Source organism: Asparagus officinalis, chromosome 4 (assembly GCF_001876935.1).
Source record: "Asparagus officinalis chromosome 4, Aspof.V1, whole genome shotgun sequence".
Classification (NCBI taxonomy): domain Eukaryota; kingdom Viridiplantae; phylum Streptophyta; class Magnoliopsida; order Asparagales; family Asparagaceae; genus Asparagus; species Asparagus officinalis.
In genome coordinates, this window is record NC_033797.1 from 53,716,778 (window position 1) to 53,733,563 (window position 16,786).

The 16,786-nt window shown below is 36.9% G+C and overlaps 1 protein-coding gene across 1 annotated transcript in view; it reads left to right on the forward strand.

Moving 5' to 3' along the window:
• Positions 13,124-16,786, forward strand: part of LOC109838724 (uroporphyrinogen-III synthase, chloroplastic) — a 5,380-nt gene continuing 1,717 nt past the window's right edge. The window contains exons 1-2 of the mRNA XM_020407146.1: positions 13,124-13,372; positions 16,251-16,338. Of these exons, the coding sequence (XP_020262735.1) occupies positions 13,181-13,372; positions 16,251-16,338 (280 nt within the window). The 5' untranslated portion in view covers positions 13,124-13,180. The remainder of the gene's footprint in view (positions 13,373-16,250; positions 16,339-16,786) is intronic.

Here is a 16,786-nt window from a genome sequence, read left to right on the forward strand (position 1 = left end):
GCGGGATCATAACAACGATAACCTCGATGTTCTGAACTAATTCCTAAATAAACACAAGAAACTGCTCTGGGAGACAATTTATCACGTTCGTGAGATGGCAGAAAAACAAAACATCGACAACCAAAAACGCGAACTAGATCATAACGGGGAGGATGAGTATAAACACGACTATAAGGAGTAGCACCGGAAAGAGAGCTAGATGGAGTGATATTAATGGCATGAGTCGCGGTGAGAATAGCCTCAGCCCAGAAACGACGAGGAACAGAGTAAGAAATGAGCATTGATCGGGCAGTATCGAGGATATGACGATGTTTGCGTTCAGCAACACCATTTTGCTCATGAGTGTAGGGACATGACTGTTGAAAGATAGTCCCATGAGAGGACATGATAGAGCGCATGGCAGAGGATAGGTACTCTTTGGCACAATCAGAACGAAAAACTTTAATACGAGATTGCCATTGAGTGAAAATCATAGCAGTGAAGGCTTGATAAGCAGTAAGTACGTCAGAGCGATTCTTAAGTAGGTAAACCCATGTAAAACGAGAGAAATCGTCGATAAAACTAACATAATATAAGTAGCCAGATGAAGAAGGCAAAGGAGCTGGCCCCCAAATATCAGAATGTACTAAATCAAATAAGGAAGTGGATACAGATGTACTCATTTTAAATGGTAAAGCAGTGAATTTAGCCAATTTGCAACCAGCACATGACTCAATACTAGAACTAGATGATACAGGACCAAGTACTCCAGACTGAATAAGACTCTCCAGCCTTGAGGCTGTTTCGGCCTCCACACTTGGCGGGTTGATGGCGGCTTCTTGGCCACTCTTTCTTTCTTCAATTCTTCGGCCTTCTGCACAAGGATTTTTGCTTGTGCAAGCAGTGCGCGACGTTTGTGAATCCGCTCTTCGAGTGTCGAACGGTTCCGTTTGACCCGGATCCATTCGTTCGTCGGCGGCTTGGAGGAACCGCTATTCTTCAGTTGTTGAGGCTGTTTGCCTCTCCTATTCTTCAGATCCGCGTTGTAGCGGACTCCGTCCGTAGACTCCATCGCCTTAGCGAGTTGTCGCGCAAGGCGCTGACGTCGCCTCTGGCGGGCTCTCTTTGAGAGAGTCACAACGCCCTCAATAGTAGAGGCGTCAGCAAGAATAGGTTTGACCTCGTTGGAGGTCAGTGGAACTTCACCCGACGCAACTTTGGCGTCAGCTGGGGTGAGAGCTTCGTTGGCGTTCTGAATTTCTTCAAACCAACGAGCTTTTCTCCTGGAGGAGAACTTCTTGGACTTGCGGGGGGAGGTAGAGATTGTTCGCGGTAAAAATTGCCTTCATTGAATTCATTGTTATCTCAAGTAATTACTTTTTGGTTACAAAAGATCCGATCTTTTTTAGATCTGGTTACAACGTCGGCGGCTCCCACTGTGGTCGCCAGATTGTTCGCGGTAAAAATTGCCTTCATTGAATTCATTGTTATCTCAAGTAATTACTTTTTGGTTACAAAAGATCCGATCTTTTTTAGATCTGGTTACAACGAAATCAAAGAAAAAAAAAAGAAAAGATTACAACTTTCTCCTTGTTTGTCGAACAAATCACGAGCTCCTGTTTTGCGGTCGCTCGCTTGTGTGGGTTCTTTGCCAACGCCGGGGTTAATCCGTGGACCACGGTGCGATCTAGATCCGGTCGGATCTACACGATTTGACGTGTATTATTTCGCGAAGGAAATAATAGATCCGGTTACAACGAAATCAAAGAAAATAAAAGAAAAGATTACAACTTTCTCCTTGTTTGTCGAACAAATCACGAGCTCCTGTTTTGCGGTCGCTCGCTTGTGTGGGTTCTTTGCCAACGCCGGGGTTAATCCGTGGACCACGGTGCGATCTAGATCCGGTCGGATCTACACGATTTGACGTGTATTATTTCGCGAAGGAAATAATAACCGGGGGGGATTAATTCACCAAGGAAATAATCGCCCTTAGTTCTCGGGATCAAAGGCCAAGCTTTGATCCGGAGTGTGATCTCGTGTAGATCTCAGATCTGATCTTTCTCTCTCTCGAACTCCTGCCTTTTGTGACGTGGATGCTCGCCGAGAACCAGCTCTGAATGCTCGTTGACTCTTCGAACACTTGGCTTGATTCCACACGCGAATGGATGTATTCCGTTGCTTGCGTGCGATTCGTCAACCTCATCGCCTCGTTGGTTCGTCGGTTTGTGCCGAGCTGTACTAAGGGACCTATAAGCAATTTTATACGCCTACAAGCGCTAGCGAGCAACATCACAACCAACCCCAAGGAGAAAGGGCTCGTTGTATACAGAAAATATAGTTATAACATATATATATATATATATAATCACAAAATCCGATTTAGGTAATTACAACGTGAGCACAAGTACGTCAAGCGAAATAATCCAAACAAGGAAACCCTCATGTATATACCATAAAGCTCAGATTGTAAATACCTATGTATAAGAGGATTTTGGTATTTAGGAAGGTACAACACGAGCCTAGGTACGTCGAGCGAAATAATCCAAACAAGGAAACCCTCATGTATATACCTTGTATCTCAAATTGTACATCCCTAAATACCAAACCCAAAATCTAATACAAGAATATTAATAGAAGAAGGTAAACTCATCCCAGACTAAATTACGGTGTCATGTCGCAACTCATATAAGTGTCGTGTCCAGCCTATGCAAGTATAGGTGTTAACTCTCAAGGTCTAAACTGATGTAGTGGATGTCCAACACATGGACTGCATATGTAAACTGTCCAACACATGGACTGAAAGTGATAAGTGTTCAACACATGGACTACACATCATATTGCCCAACACATGGACTAGATGAGTTATATAAACAGGTGCACATACCCTAATTTCTCACGTGTCTCAGTGCGCAAACCTAAACTCATGTTCGCATGACATCTCACATGTAAAGATACAGGTTGTACATTAGTTTCTAATACCCGTCATTCGAGGCGTCTCCTCATTCATATTTAAGCACACAGCAATAATAAACAAACATAAACAATTTCAGTTAAACTGAAATAACTCAAACAGAGTCAAAACTAAAGAAATACAAAAAAAAGGAAGAAAACCCCTCATCAGTTGACTTATTGGTCGACTCATCAGTCGACTCATAAGTCGACCAGACAAAACACAAAACTAAAATTTTTCCCCATCAGTCGACTCATTGGTCGACTGAGCAGAAAATCTCTAGTTTTCTGCTTTCGATGATTATCTGCAAAACGTTAACTAAAGTTCTCTTTAATTATGTCCAGCAATATATTTCCGATTCTAGCACATGTATATCAACAGAAACAAAAGATTTACATGTAATATTTTATATTAAAACCCTAAACATATTTATTCATGTTTAAAAATGTATTGAAACCATTAAATCATAATAAAACCCATGTTTAAACAAATTCCAGATCTGGATTTAAATTTACATATTCGTTTGTGAGCTTTTATAAACTAAAAACATTTGATTTCGCATCATATACTACAAAGATCTATTTTTATACACAAATAGTGATTTAGGCTCAATAAAACCGAAATAAAACCAAATAAAAGCATACAAACAGTGGGTGTAGGATTGGGCAAGATGTTACTCGCCTCTGATGTGCTGTAAACTCCTGAATCCGATGAGAGGATGATCCCTCTTCGACAACACCACAAAAATCCCGCTGAAAACTCCTCCGAAACTCCTCCAAAACCACCAAAACGAACTAGGGTTTGAGTGGAAAGAGGGGCTAGGGTTTCTCTGGGATTCTGATGGGTTTTTGGGTTGGTTTTGGGTAAAATAATATATATATATATATGTCAGTCGACTTATAGGTCGACTCATCAGTCGACTCATTAGTCGACTCATGAGTCGACTCATAAGTCGACTGAGCAGACACTATATCCAGATTTCGTGCATGTTTTGTTATTCAGCCAAAACCAATGCACGAAACTCTATGAAACCACACTCATACATGTCTAACAACTTGTTACAAGTATATCTATGACCTCAAGTCATTTATCACAAATAGAATTATTTATACACTAATAATTCACATATACTTCTAACAAAATACGGGGTTCTACATTCTTCCCCCCTTAAAAGAATTTCGTCCTCAAAATTCAGAAGGCATATTCAATCAAATAGTATTACTCTAGACAAGCATATAATGATATTTATATTTAACAATCCAGGATGACTATATTCGCACTCAATCCAGTATTACTCTGATACCAACTGTGATGCCCCTGGGCTCACACAAGGCTGCAGTCCAAGGTAAAACCAATAATGTCAAACCTACCATGCACCATACCGTGTAATAACATGTTTCACCATCACAGTTATTATCTCTCTAGTAGAGTCAATAACAAGTGTAGGTACAAAAGCAAGTAAAAGATAACACAAGAGTCAATTGATGAAATAATAGAGATCAGATTAATATTTCATCATCTAACATACTGAAATACAAGTCAATATCTGGAATGAATAAACTGGAACTCCTCAACAAGTCTCAAATACATATAGTCTGGAAAAGAGGAAATAAGGCACACAACCTTTACAACTTCTAGAAATAACTCTCAAAATGTCTAACAAAAGCCTACAGTGGAGCTCAAAAGTAAAATATAACTATAATAGAATAGCTGAAGCTAGAGTGCCTCGCCATCAATCTGCGACTCTCCGGGCTCCTGGCTCGTTACCTGAAAGGGGGAGGGACAACAAGCATCAAAGCGCTAGCGAACAACATCACAACCAACCTCAAGGAGAAAGGGCTCGTTGTATACAGAAAATACAGTTATAATATATATATATATATATATATAAATTAACTATATAGTTATAAAATATATAACTATCATCCAAAATCCTATTTAGGTAATTACAATGTGAGCATAAGTACGTTGAGCGAAATTAATCCCAAACAAGGAACCCCCCCACATATTAATCATGTGTTCCAAAAGGTTAAAAATTGAGCGGAAATATCCTCATCCTAGTGTTAAATCTAATATAATCACCAAATACTCATGCACATGAATCAATTAACTTCCTAATAACAAGCAGATTTATCATCTTTTAATTTTTAACTTTACCATGATTTTCAAGCAAGGATATACTTTTGAACCTCATTGAGTGGGGGGGGGGGGGGGTTCATGCTCCAGGAAGGAGGTAAGTGTCACTACATATTTTTTATGTTTTATTAAGAAGCGAGTGATTGGAACATGACAAAATGTCGGTGATTTGCGTTAAGATCGTGCTTAGCACGAGCTAAAAGACTAGTATAAGTAATAATGAAATCGTTATCTTAATGACAGAGTTTTAATTCTTTAGTTATCTGGAAAGACATTTGCACTTCAGACATTTGAGTAGCCGTTTATCCATACTTTTTAGTTAACTTTCACTCTTCTCTGTACACTATAAGATAAATGGTAATCATAGTAATTTAAACAATAGCTTTAAAAATATCTATCACTTGGAAGTTATATTAAAAAAATGATTATATTATACTTTTATGTATCATAATAATATCTTAGAAGAATAGAAATATATGGGTTTGATGGTAAGTCACAAGAAAAAAAAATAAAAAGGGAAAGAAACTAGTGATATTACAAATAAAAAAATAGAAGGACAAAGTCACTAATTCCTCCTTAAAATATTGTTGACCTCTCACATTTCCTTTTAAAATATCAATTTGTCTATATTCCCTCTCATAGTATGTATATTAGTGCAATATGACTTTTTGTTAAACAAATGTCAAATATGTAACAGAGATGCCAACATCATGGTATGTACTCCTTAGGGGCTTTGTTCTCCTAAAATATCCATCGGCGAGTAATCCCCCAATACCACCGCAAGTACACACCTAGTTCAGGTACATCAGCCCTCTCCATCACTACAGCCTCCTCTCTCAACTCCCAACCCTGGATGTAAGCATGGCAAATTAATTCCTAATTTACATGATGTGTACCTTTTCTGGGATTTCGTTCTATTCTTTCTACAGAGTCCGGAATATGTTGTTGTAGTCCAAATTATCTGAGCACACAGTCGGGCACGCACATTTCGACAATCTCAAAACATATAATCAGGACGTGAGCACGCCATATATCCTCACCTTCCCTGCAAATATCTAGTAGTGACTCCAAAGCTAGTTCATAGGGCATCCACTTGACCTATAAAGAAGATTAAGTAAATTTACATATCAGTAACAATGCTTTTGGATTGATTGAATATATTTAGATATTATGCTTTAATACCTGTTCATCCTCCATTTGATCAAGCTCGTTCCTATAGAAATTTCCATGACCCTTTGGGGAGGTTTGCCAAGATCTGGATACATTCCACCTATTTTATATACAATGGGTTAGTATAGATTAAAATAAATGTATAAAATTACATGTAATTAGATCTATTACTGTAAATATCTGCACATATGATGATAAAATGTGTCAGTATTATGATGTATGCTAAATTAAAAGCAGAATAAAATTACAGATTTCATATATAAGCATTGACTTACAAATGAAGTAGAATAAAATTAAAATTTAAATAAATTGTACCCATTAATTTCTATCTATTTGGATTGGTAGGACAATGAGATCTATTATGGCCCGGTTGTTTGTAATATCCACACCTATTTTTTTGGAGCTCCTTCCCGCCCTTCATCCTTTGTACGTTTTACGCGTACTGATCGCAAATGTCCGTCTTGTCTCTTACAATCAAGAGGTAACACATGCGGCCCGTTATAGGGTGGCCAGTAACGACTATCTACAATGGGATAAAAACACTGATTGTATGAATCTCTATAGTGGCTTTTTTTTTTACACTCAGAAGCGTATGTGTAATATGAAATATTTGCAACCCCAAATTGCTTGGACGTAACCGCTATAACATGTGAACATGAAATTTTTTATAATTCTGATATGTTACAAGTGCATGCGCATTGTGTCCATTGTAAATTGACGGTGTAATTATGACCGTGATTGTCTGTAACCTACCATTCATCTACAACATATCTAACAATCTTTATTGATCTCGCCTACTTGACACGAGCTCCTACAATCTCTTCATTTTTTAGGGTCAACAACGTCACTCACTTTGCTCCATCCTCTCGCAAATTGAAAAAATAGTGATTGAGTCTATAAAATATCCTCGCAACCAATGCCTATATGGGCATTACTCAAGTACCCCGTTGAAGCTTTCAGAACGATTAATTATCATCATGCAAAATTGATCCCTCCATCTTTACTTAGTGCCCACCAGTTGATGTAATCACTTCCAAACTACTCTCAATTCAGTCATGTGCAGCTTGAGATGTTGCATTGATTTGATCCCGTATTCGATCATACACACATGTTTCGGGTGTACAACTCACTTACCAAAGAAGGTTTTGTAAATGTACCTGACCAAAGCTCTTTTTAAAATTAGCTCTGATATGTCATAAGCAATAGTGGTGATTGTGATGAGATCTAAATCTCCTATACAATTCTTTTAGAATACCTTTCATCCTATCGGATATAAAAATAATTTTCCTAGGAGGCAATACATTAAAAATATATAATTGAATGCAAGAAAAAAACCACTCTTAATTTTCACTATTCTTGACCTCCACAACTACGAATGCCAAATGAAATAAGCCACCATCTGCATCTACTCCTGTAGCAACAAGCAATACACCCTTATATTTACAGTATAAGTGTGTGCCATCAATGCTAAGAACAGACCGAAAAAATTTAAATTCCTCGATCGAAGGACCAAATACCTAAAATACAAAGGTGAATTGATGAACTCCCGGACTGATCTCTTTGGTTATGAGTTTGTATTCATATCCAGGATTGCTTCTTTTGATCGCTTTAAGATATTAAGGTAGTGTCGCATAAGACTTCTCCCAATCACCAAATATTTTTGTCTTCGCAATTCTCCTTGCATTCCATGCTTTACTATACGAAATTTCAATGAACTTCGTATATAGCACTCTCTTAATTATATTACCGGGAGTTAGTTCAAGCTTCTTCTTTAATTTTGGCATAATCAACCGCGCTATATAAGAGGCGGATGCACCATCGTGATCTTGCTCTAATATCGGATTGCTACATGTGTGAACACCGAAGTATTCTGTGGTCCTAAAATACCCATTATGTTTCTTTCCGGAAAATGCATATAACTTCCAAAGACATGCGTAATCAGCTTCATTTCTCTCGACCCGACCTTGCCTTTGTGTATTTATAAAACAGATTGCATCATAACTTATGCGATTGCTTTTAACTTGCTTGAATTTGACATTTTTTTGATTGAGTAATCACGAATCGCATCAACCAATTGGTCCTTAGTCTCGAATAAATCACCAACTCTGAAAGGGACATCATAGTCTCGAATAACTCTGAAAGGGACATCATCATCTCCTCTATGAGTTGAACTTTGGCTAATGCACATATCTTGTACTGTGGAAGAATGAATCCACTCATCATCTTCAAACTTGTAGGGGGGTGGTTCTTCGTACTCAACATATTCATTATTAATATAAGCCTCATCAGGCTAATCTAGATTCTCTTCAACATCTTCACTCACAAATTGCATGTTATCAATTGGTGTACTATTTTGATCTTCACCTTCTGTAAAACCCCAAAAATTTGTATATTTTGTGATAAATAATAATAAACATGTTATATATTTACAAATAATATTTTATGATGTTTGAGTATGCTAGGAATTAATTTGAGATTAATTCAATGTATATATGTATATATATAAGAGCAAATGCACAAATCATGCTCGAATGTATAAATCTGGAAATTTATGACCAGTGGAGAGATTTTGTATTTTACACACTGATACGTTGTGAATATGGAAAAACTTAAAAGACCAAAGTTGTATATATCTTTAGCAGCTTTCTAATAAATCTTTAATCACCTTATTCCGAGGTCATATGCGAAAGTTACAGCCAAAATACCAAAGAGTATGTTTCTAGTCAGACTGGGTTTTCCAGTTTCGGGTTTCGGGTTTTGGGCTGTAGTTTTTCTGGTTTGCTGTCATATATACACATGTTTAAACATGAAAACACCTCTTTTCTCCTATGTTCCTAACCTTAGCAGCCCCTTTTCCCCTCTCTCAAACCCTAGTTCTTTTCTTTGGCGATTTTGAGGGATTTTGGAGGATTTTTCAGCGGCTTTTGTGCAGTGTAGCGAAGGAGATTGGTTCTCTTTCATGTGGTAGAAGTCTTTTTAGCATCTGAGGTGAGTAACATCTAGCCCAACTCTGCACCCTTTTATTTTGCACGTTTTATTAAGTTTTATTTGGATTTTTCGAGCCTAAAACGTATTTTTAGTGTTTTATTTTGCACGTTTTATTAAGTTTTATTTGGATTTTTCGAGCCTAAAACGTATTTTTAGTGTACAAAAGATAGATCTTTTTTTTCGAGCCTAAAACGTATTTTTAGTGTACAAAAGATAGATCTTTATAACTTATGAAGTGAGAATACAGTATCATAATTTTCTAATTGATTATAATAGTAACCTTGACAAATTTCAGATCTGAAATTTATTAATCATAAATTAAATCACAAGTTTTTCCTTTTAAAATGTTTAAACATGTGTATATAAATGTTTAGGGTTTTGACGATATATTTACATGCTAATATTTCGTTTCATGTTGTTTCATATATGTTGATATCAGTAATATTATGCTTGGAAAATAATGATGTCACTTCTAGATTTGTTTCAAAGCAGACAGAAACCTGTGAAGGGTTTCTGCCTGTTTTAGTTGATCACCGGTACAGTTTGTGCATGTTTACTTTTGTTGTGTGCTTTAATGTGAACGAGGAGTCGCCTCAAATATTTGGCATTAGAAATTATTGTTTATTATGTATCTTCATATGTGAGATGGCTTGCGGACATGAGTTTAGATTTTCACACCGAGACACGTGTGAAATTAGTATATATGCATCCTTTTCATATATCTCATCGATATTCTACATATTTCATTCAGTCCATGTGTTGGGCAATTATTATGTGCAGTCCATGTCTTGGACATTCATCATATTCAGTCCATGTGTTGGATATTCATTATATTTAATCCATGTGTTGTACATTCATCATCCAGTCCATGTGTTGGATAATTTATATATGCAGTCCATGTGTTGGACATCCACTACACCTAGTCTTAGTCCATGCGTTGGACACCTGTTTAAACCTTGAGTATGACACTTACACTTACATAGGCTGGACATGACACTTATGTTGGTTTTGACATGACATGGTATTTGAGCTCTGAGATGGGTTAGTCTTTTTTATATTATTGTTCCTGTATTAGATCTTGGGTTTGGTACTTAGGGATTTACAATTTGAGATACAAAGGTATATACATGAGGGCTTCCTTGTTTAGATTATTTCGCTCGACGTACCTATGCTCGTGTTGTAATTTCCTAAATACTAAAATCTTCTTATTGTTAGGATCAATGATTTCATGTATATATGTATTAACTGTATTTTCTATATGCAACGAGCCCTCTCCCTTGGGGTTGGTTGTGATGTTGCTCGCTAGCGCTTTGACGCTCGTTGTCCCCTCCCATTTCAGGTAACGAGCCAGGTGCACGGAGAGTCACAGGTTGATGGCGATACTTATTAGCATCCATCTTTTATTTGTAGTTTTATTTTATTTATGGAGCTCCACTGTTGATATTTTGTTTAAACATTTGAGAGTTATGTTCTAGAACTTGTAAAGGCTGTGTGCCTTATTTTCTTTTATCAGATATTCTGTATTTGAGACTTGTTGAGATCCCCAGACTAGTTATTTTAGAGATTCACTTTATATTTTTGTATGTTGGATGATGAAATATCATTTTTATCTCTATTATTTTATCATATATCTCTTGTATTATCTTTTACTTACTTTTGTACCTACACCTGTTGTTGACTCTACTACATATATCTCTTGTATTATCTTTTACTTACTTTTGTACCTACACCTGTTGTTGACTCTACTAGAGAGATAATAATTGTGATGGTGAAACATGTTATTGCACGTTGTGGTGCATGACATGTTTGACATTCCTGGTTTTACCTTGGACTGTAGCCTTGTGTGAACCCAGGGGCGTCACACCTTCGGAGGCGTTGCTTCTTTCATCCTCTTCAATTGTTGCCCCTCTTAACAGCCTCATATTTTCATAAGAGACTTTATTGTTCATGAAGTTTGACGTTCCACCGAATGAAGGTGCACCACTATGATATTGAAATTGAGTCCACTCCATTTTACTCGAAGAAGAAATAAAACTATCAGACTCAACTCCCAAATCTAACATGCGTGAGAATTCTCCTGGAGGGTTGAATATTTTGGCACGAACTATATGGTAACTTTTCAATAAACAATTTTACCGTTGGTTACGACTTGCTCAAATTAAACATAATACTCATATGATGATCGTTTGATATCTCAACTGCGGACGTTCTATCAAAAGTTATGGGCCAATTGCATATTATTTTTAGTTCATACTCTCGTGGGTCAATTCTCGTAACTCGGTGTAATTCATTAATCAAGTCACGATAACTATATGATTCCGAGATGATTAACAACGTCGTTACCCCTCTGACGTACATTGACATATTATTCATTCCATAATTAATTTTCCCACCATAAGAGCAAGCAATAAAAATCATATTGTTCAACCTATGCAAAAGAAAATTATATCATTTAGATGTAAAAAATTTAAAAAACATTATCAATTACAACCCTAAACCCCAAATTGAAAACCAAAGATGCAAATAATCTCATATAATTTTGACCAAAAATCCTAAACCCCAAATTAAAAATCCTAAACCCTAGAATAGAGCATTCTATGCCCTAAAAGTTTAATTTTAATTACAACAATCAACACACAAAGCATTCGAACCACTACAAATACAGTTCAAATCCTAGAAATTCGTTTTTGAGAGAAAACCCTAGATTTCTACATGTTAAAAGAGGAGAGAAGGAAGAGAAATTACCCTAGAGATCTTTCACGGCGAATTTCGGCCGCAAAATGGGGTTGAAATTGAGATCGGTGGCTCCACTGTGAGAGAACGACGGTTTTGGAGAGGAGGGAGGCGGCTGGAAACAATGAGTTTGGGGGGAGAAGGGTTTGAGTTAGTTTATATAGGGAGCGAGATCCAGAATAAGTAGTCGGGGTTGGCAACCCCGACTATTTTGTGCCTTAGCTAATTTACCACTTCTTTAACTGGAGGGTGGGCACTCTCTGCTAAATGGTCGGGTTGGGAACCCTGACCATTTTGAATTAGACATTTCGAAATGGTCGAGGTTCCCAACCCGACCAATTTAAATAGGTGCTAAATTAGTCGATGTTTCAAACCCCAACTAATTAGGTTTTTAATTTGTTAGCGAGGTCCAAAATAGTCAACGTTAGCAACCCCAACTAATTAGGATCACGTTTAAAAAAAATCGACCCACTTTCTGGCCACGATGCTGACGTGACGAGAAAGTGGATTGATTTTTATAATAAAGTTTGAATATGGTCGAATTTGGGGAATAAATTTTACAATGGGTTTAATTTGAAAATCTACTTTTTTGGGTCAGATGTTAAAGAGAGAGTTAATCTAATGATGGAGGGGATGTTGGGGGCCATCTCGAGTAGAAAACAGAAGGTGGGCGGATAAATTTTTAAAACAGTCTTCTTTGGACTTTTAATAAAAAAAAGACTCATTTCTAACTTATTTTCAGAAATCGACCTGGTTTCAGCCTCAACACTGAAACCAGGTCGGTTTCTGAATTTTTTTTTTTGAAACTTCACGGAAGTTGAACTCCCGTGAAGTTTAGTAAGCTTTACTAAACTTCACGGGAGTTCAACTCTCGTGAAGTTTCATAGTTCAAAAAAAATTTGAACTATGAAACTTCACGGGAGTTGAACTCCCGTGAAGTTTAGCAAAGCTTACTAAACTTCACGGGAGTTCAACTCCCTTGAAGTTTCAGAATTTTTTTCAGAAGCCGACCTGGTTTCAACGCTGATGCTGAAACCAGGCCGGTTTCTGAAAATAAGTTAGAAATAAGTCTTTTTTTTGCGATTATTATTGTAAACAGTTTTTTTGCGATTATTATTGTAAACGGGATTGTTTTGAAAATTTGTCCGAAGGTGGGCAGGTGTTGCATCGGGGAAAGCAGAGCCAAGGAAAAAAAAAAAAACTCTCGAACCCCAACACGTTTCCATGGCTCTCTTCTCTCTCCAATCTTCTCCTCCTGCTCTTTGTCCTCCTCCTCCTTCCTCAAACAGGGGATTTCTTTTCTCCCAATTGAAGCTTCGAGCTTCCTCTTCTTCCCCTTTGTCTCCTCGCTCCAACAAGCCCCAGGTTGTGGTCACCAGAGAGCTAGGCAAGAATGCTAAGCTCATCCAATCATTGGTACGCAGAGACTCTCTCTCTCTCTCTCTCTCTCTCTCTCTCTCTCTCTCTCTCTCTCCCCGCTCTCATTGAATTTACATTCATTTTGTTGTCTTTTGTTTAGGCTAGATTTGTGATGCGTTCTCTTCGTTGAGGCAAATGGGTTCATTTTGTTATAATTTGTGGCTCATTTCGCTCAATTTCATGCTGGTTTCTTGCATTTGGATGCTGGTACCGATTTTGAGTTTCTTTGTTTTCCCCAAAGGTTCAATGTTGCTTAATATAGGGAAGTTGATAGCTTAATTAGTTCAATTTTATTTAATTTTTCTAATAGCCTTCTGTAATCAAATTTCTTCTACAACTGTAATCTACTGCAGGAATTAGGGTGTAACACGATTTGTGATGGCAAAATGGGTTATATTAATTTTGGTTTAGAAATGCAATCTTTGATTTTCTTTTTTTGTTCTTTTAGTTAAGGATTTCATGTGCACTTGTGATATTTATTTATTTTGTTATTTATAATTCTTGTGCTCTTAAGATGTTCTCTTGGTGGAGATTGAGTGGTTAAGGTTGCTTATTGCCTTAATCTAGGAACAGGGAGTTCTCTGTTGATTGAAGTAGAGTTAGGTTTCTTTCTCATGTTGCCTTTTCTTTTATTATGTACTCAATGTTGTTTTTGAGATGGTAATCTGATAAACTTTTTCATGTGATTTCCAGCATGAAAAAATTTTCCCTTTATTTTTGGGAGATATGTTAATTGTTATATACCAATTGTTTATCAAAGGAGGATAATTAGAGGAAAAAGAAAATGAAAAATCGCACAAAAATTAAAAAATATCACATGAAACTATTCTGCAAATTCTTTTTGTAAAGGTGCCCTTAGGAGGCAAAATAAGGGTTTTTTTTAAATAGGGATGGTGGGGTTGGTAATTTCCCTTTAGTAATGACTTTAATAGTCCTTAACAATGGCTGCTTGGGCAAGCGTTCCTTAGTTTCTTAGCTGTTTGACCATGCTCCCATCAGCCATGCTGATGGTTACTGGACTGTGCCAAGAGCAGACTCGAGTGCCTGACACGGGTTGTGCATCCCTGTGCCAAGAGCAGGCTCGAGTGCTGTCCTAACCTAGTATCCACCCCTACTATACCTTAAAAAATTGATAGGAAATAATTAAGAAGGATATGCTGCTGCTTCACTAAATTGGTAAGGTAGCTCACGGTGCAATTGATGGAGGATGATACCCAAATTGTTGTTGTAAACTATTGAATTGAAAGAGCAAGAGTTTATCTTCTGTTGTCTATGATGGAGAGTGCTGGAGCCATACTGAGTAGAAAACAAATGGGGCTTTTGGGTTTTGGGTGGATGGGGGTGGGTGGGTGGGTGTTGCTTTAGTGAAAAAAGCCTCACCAAAAAGTCCGAAGCCCCTCCGACACGTTTAATGGCTCTCTTTTCTCTCCTATCTCCATCTCTTCGTCATCCTTCTCCTCTTTCTTCCTCTTCTTCAAACAAGAGATGTCTCTTCTCTCAATTGAAGCTTCGAGTTTCCTCTTCTTCTCCTTCCTCATGTCCAGAGAGTGGCTCAAGAAGGAAAATCTCATCACATCATTGGTACTCTCTTCCTCGCTCCTCTCATCTTGAATTTGCCATCACTCGGTTATCTATTTTTTGCCTAAATTGATGGGGTCTCTTTTTCTTGGGACAAATAGCTTTATTTTGCTTGTGATTTGTGCTCCACTTCGTTCAGCTCTGCGTTGGTTTGTTGCATCTGAGTTCTGTTAACGGTTTTATTTCTGTTTTATTCCCAAAGTTCAAATTTTCTTATTTTAGTAAGTATATAGTTCTTAGACAAATTAGTTCCATGTGGTAATTTTTATAGTGCTAGTCTCTCTGTATTTATTGAAGGAATAAGATTAGAATGGACCATAATTGCTGATACTGAAATGAGTTATTTTCTCTATTTTCTGTCACATTGGATTGATACCCGATTCGGTTTTAGAAAATTTGTCTTGAATATCTTGTTTTATACTTCTTTTTTGTTTCAGTATATTCTGTGCAATTCTGATACTATTTTATTTATTTATTCTTCTGCTCTTATGTTGTTTTCTTCATAGAGATTTCATAGTGAAGGTTGTTTAATTTAGGAAGGGACAGTTCTTTGATTGTTGTAGTTCTTTTAGAGTTTGGTGTCGTATCTTGCCTTTTCTGCACTGTATACTCAATGTGTCTTACAAATTCTAAACTAGTCTAGAAAAAGCTAAATGTTTTGTAAAATATGGTTGGTTGTGTAGATCGAGAATTTTCCTGCTACTGTTGATGATAAAATGATTCCCTTTTCTTTCTTAAAATATTCTTAATTGAGGAAGACCAGCACTATTTAATCAGGATTTCAGTGAGGAAACTTAAGGACTAGTTTGTCTTATGCTTGTGTGAGCTTCTCCTATCATGTCTGATTAATATAAGAGAAGAGATTTGATGACAGATTATTCATATAATCTGTTTTCTGCTGATACTGCCTAAGATATATTTCTATGCTTCCAAATTTCTTCTGTTGCTCTGGGCAATAACCAACTAAGAAGTAGATTCCAGAGGTTTACTTGATGTGGCTGTGTTTGATTTGTGCCTCAGGCTGGAAAAGTGATCGTTATTGTTCTGCCATGAAAAGGTTATCACTTTGAATGTTGCTTAAACCAGGACTAGGAGTTTTCAGGATTTGGATAGTTTACTGCTCAAACCGAACTCTCTACCATGTTATTCCACTGTTTTTTATGTTTTCTGATTGTTGAGTTGATAGAAAAGCTTATGCTTGTGCTTTTAGCACTAGCTACTTATTGCTTGATTGAGCTGAAAAGTAATTAGACTTAAATTGGTTATGCTCTTCACTCACTGACTAATTCTGCTATAGGCTAAACATAAAATTCGGAGCTTGGAAGTCCCTCTTCTTAAACATACTGAAGGACCCGACTTGAGTAGACTTTCAAAACTATTGCATGGTAAGTTATGGATCTTGTTCACTTATATTATCATATTTAACTTGTGGAAATATTGCTAGCTTTCAACATGATACATTATAACATGGTGACAGCATTGCAATATTGAAAACCGAGAATAGGACCAAATCGGACACAATGTGTTTGTCTTTATGTTACAAAACTATTATGGTAAGTAATGGAACTTAATCATGTATAAAGTCCTTTGTTCATTTGCACAATATCATATCGGTTTACTCCATGACGAATTCTGTACATGGTCATCTTGTGACCTTGACAGGACATGAATGGATACCTTAACCATATATTTGGTAACTTACACACATGGTCATGTTGCTATTTGGAAAACCTAGGATAGAAGTTGGCTATCTTTATGTGTGTTTAATAAGACATTAGGTGTGCAATATTTAAAATGGAGAACCATGTTGTGAGGAGGGAGCTAGAAATTTCA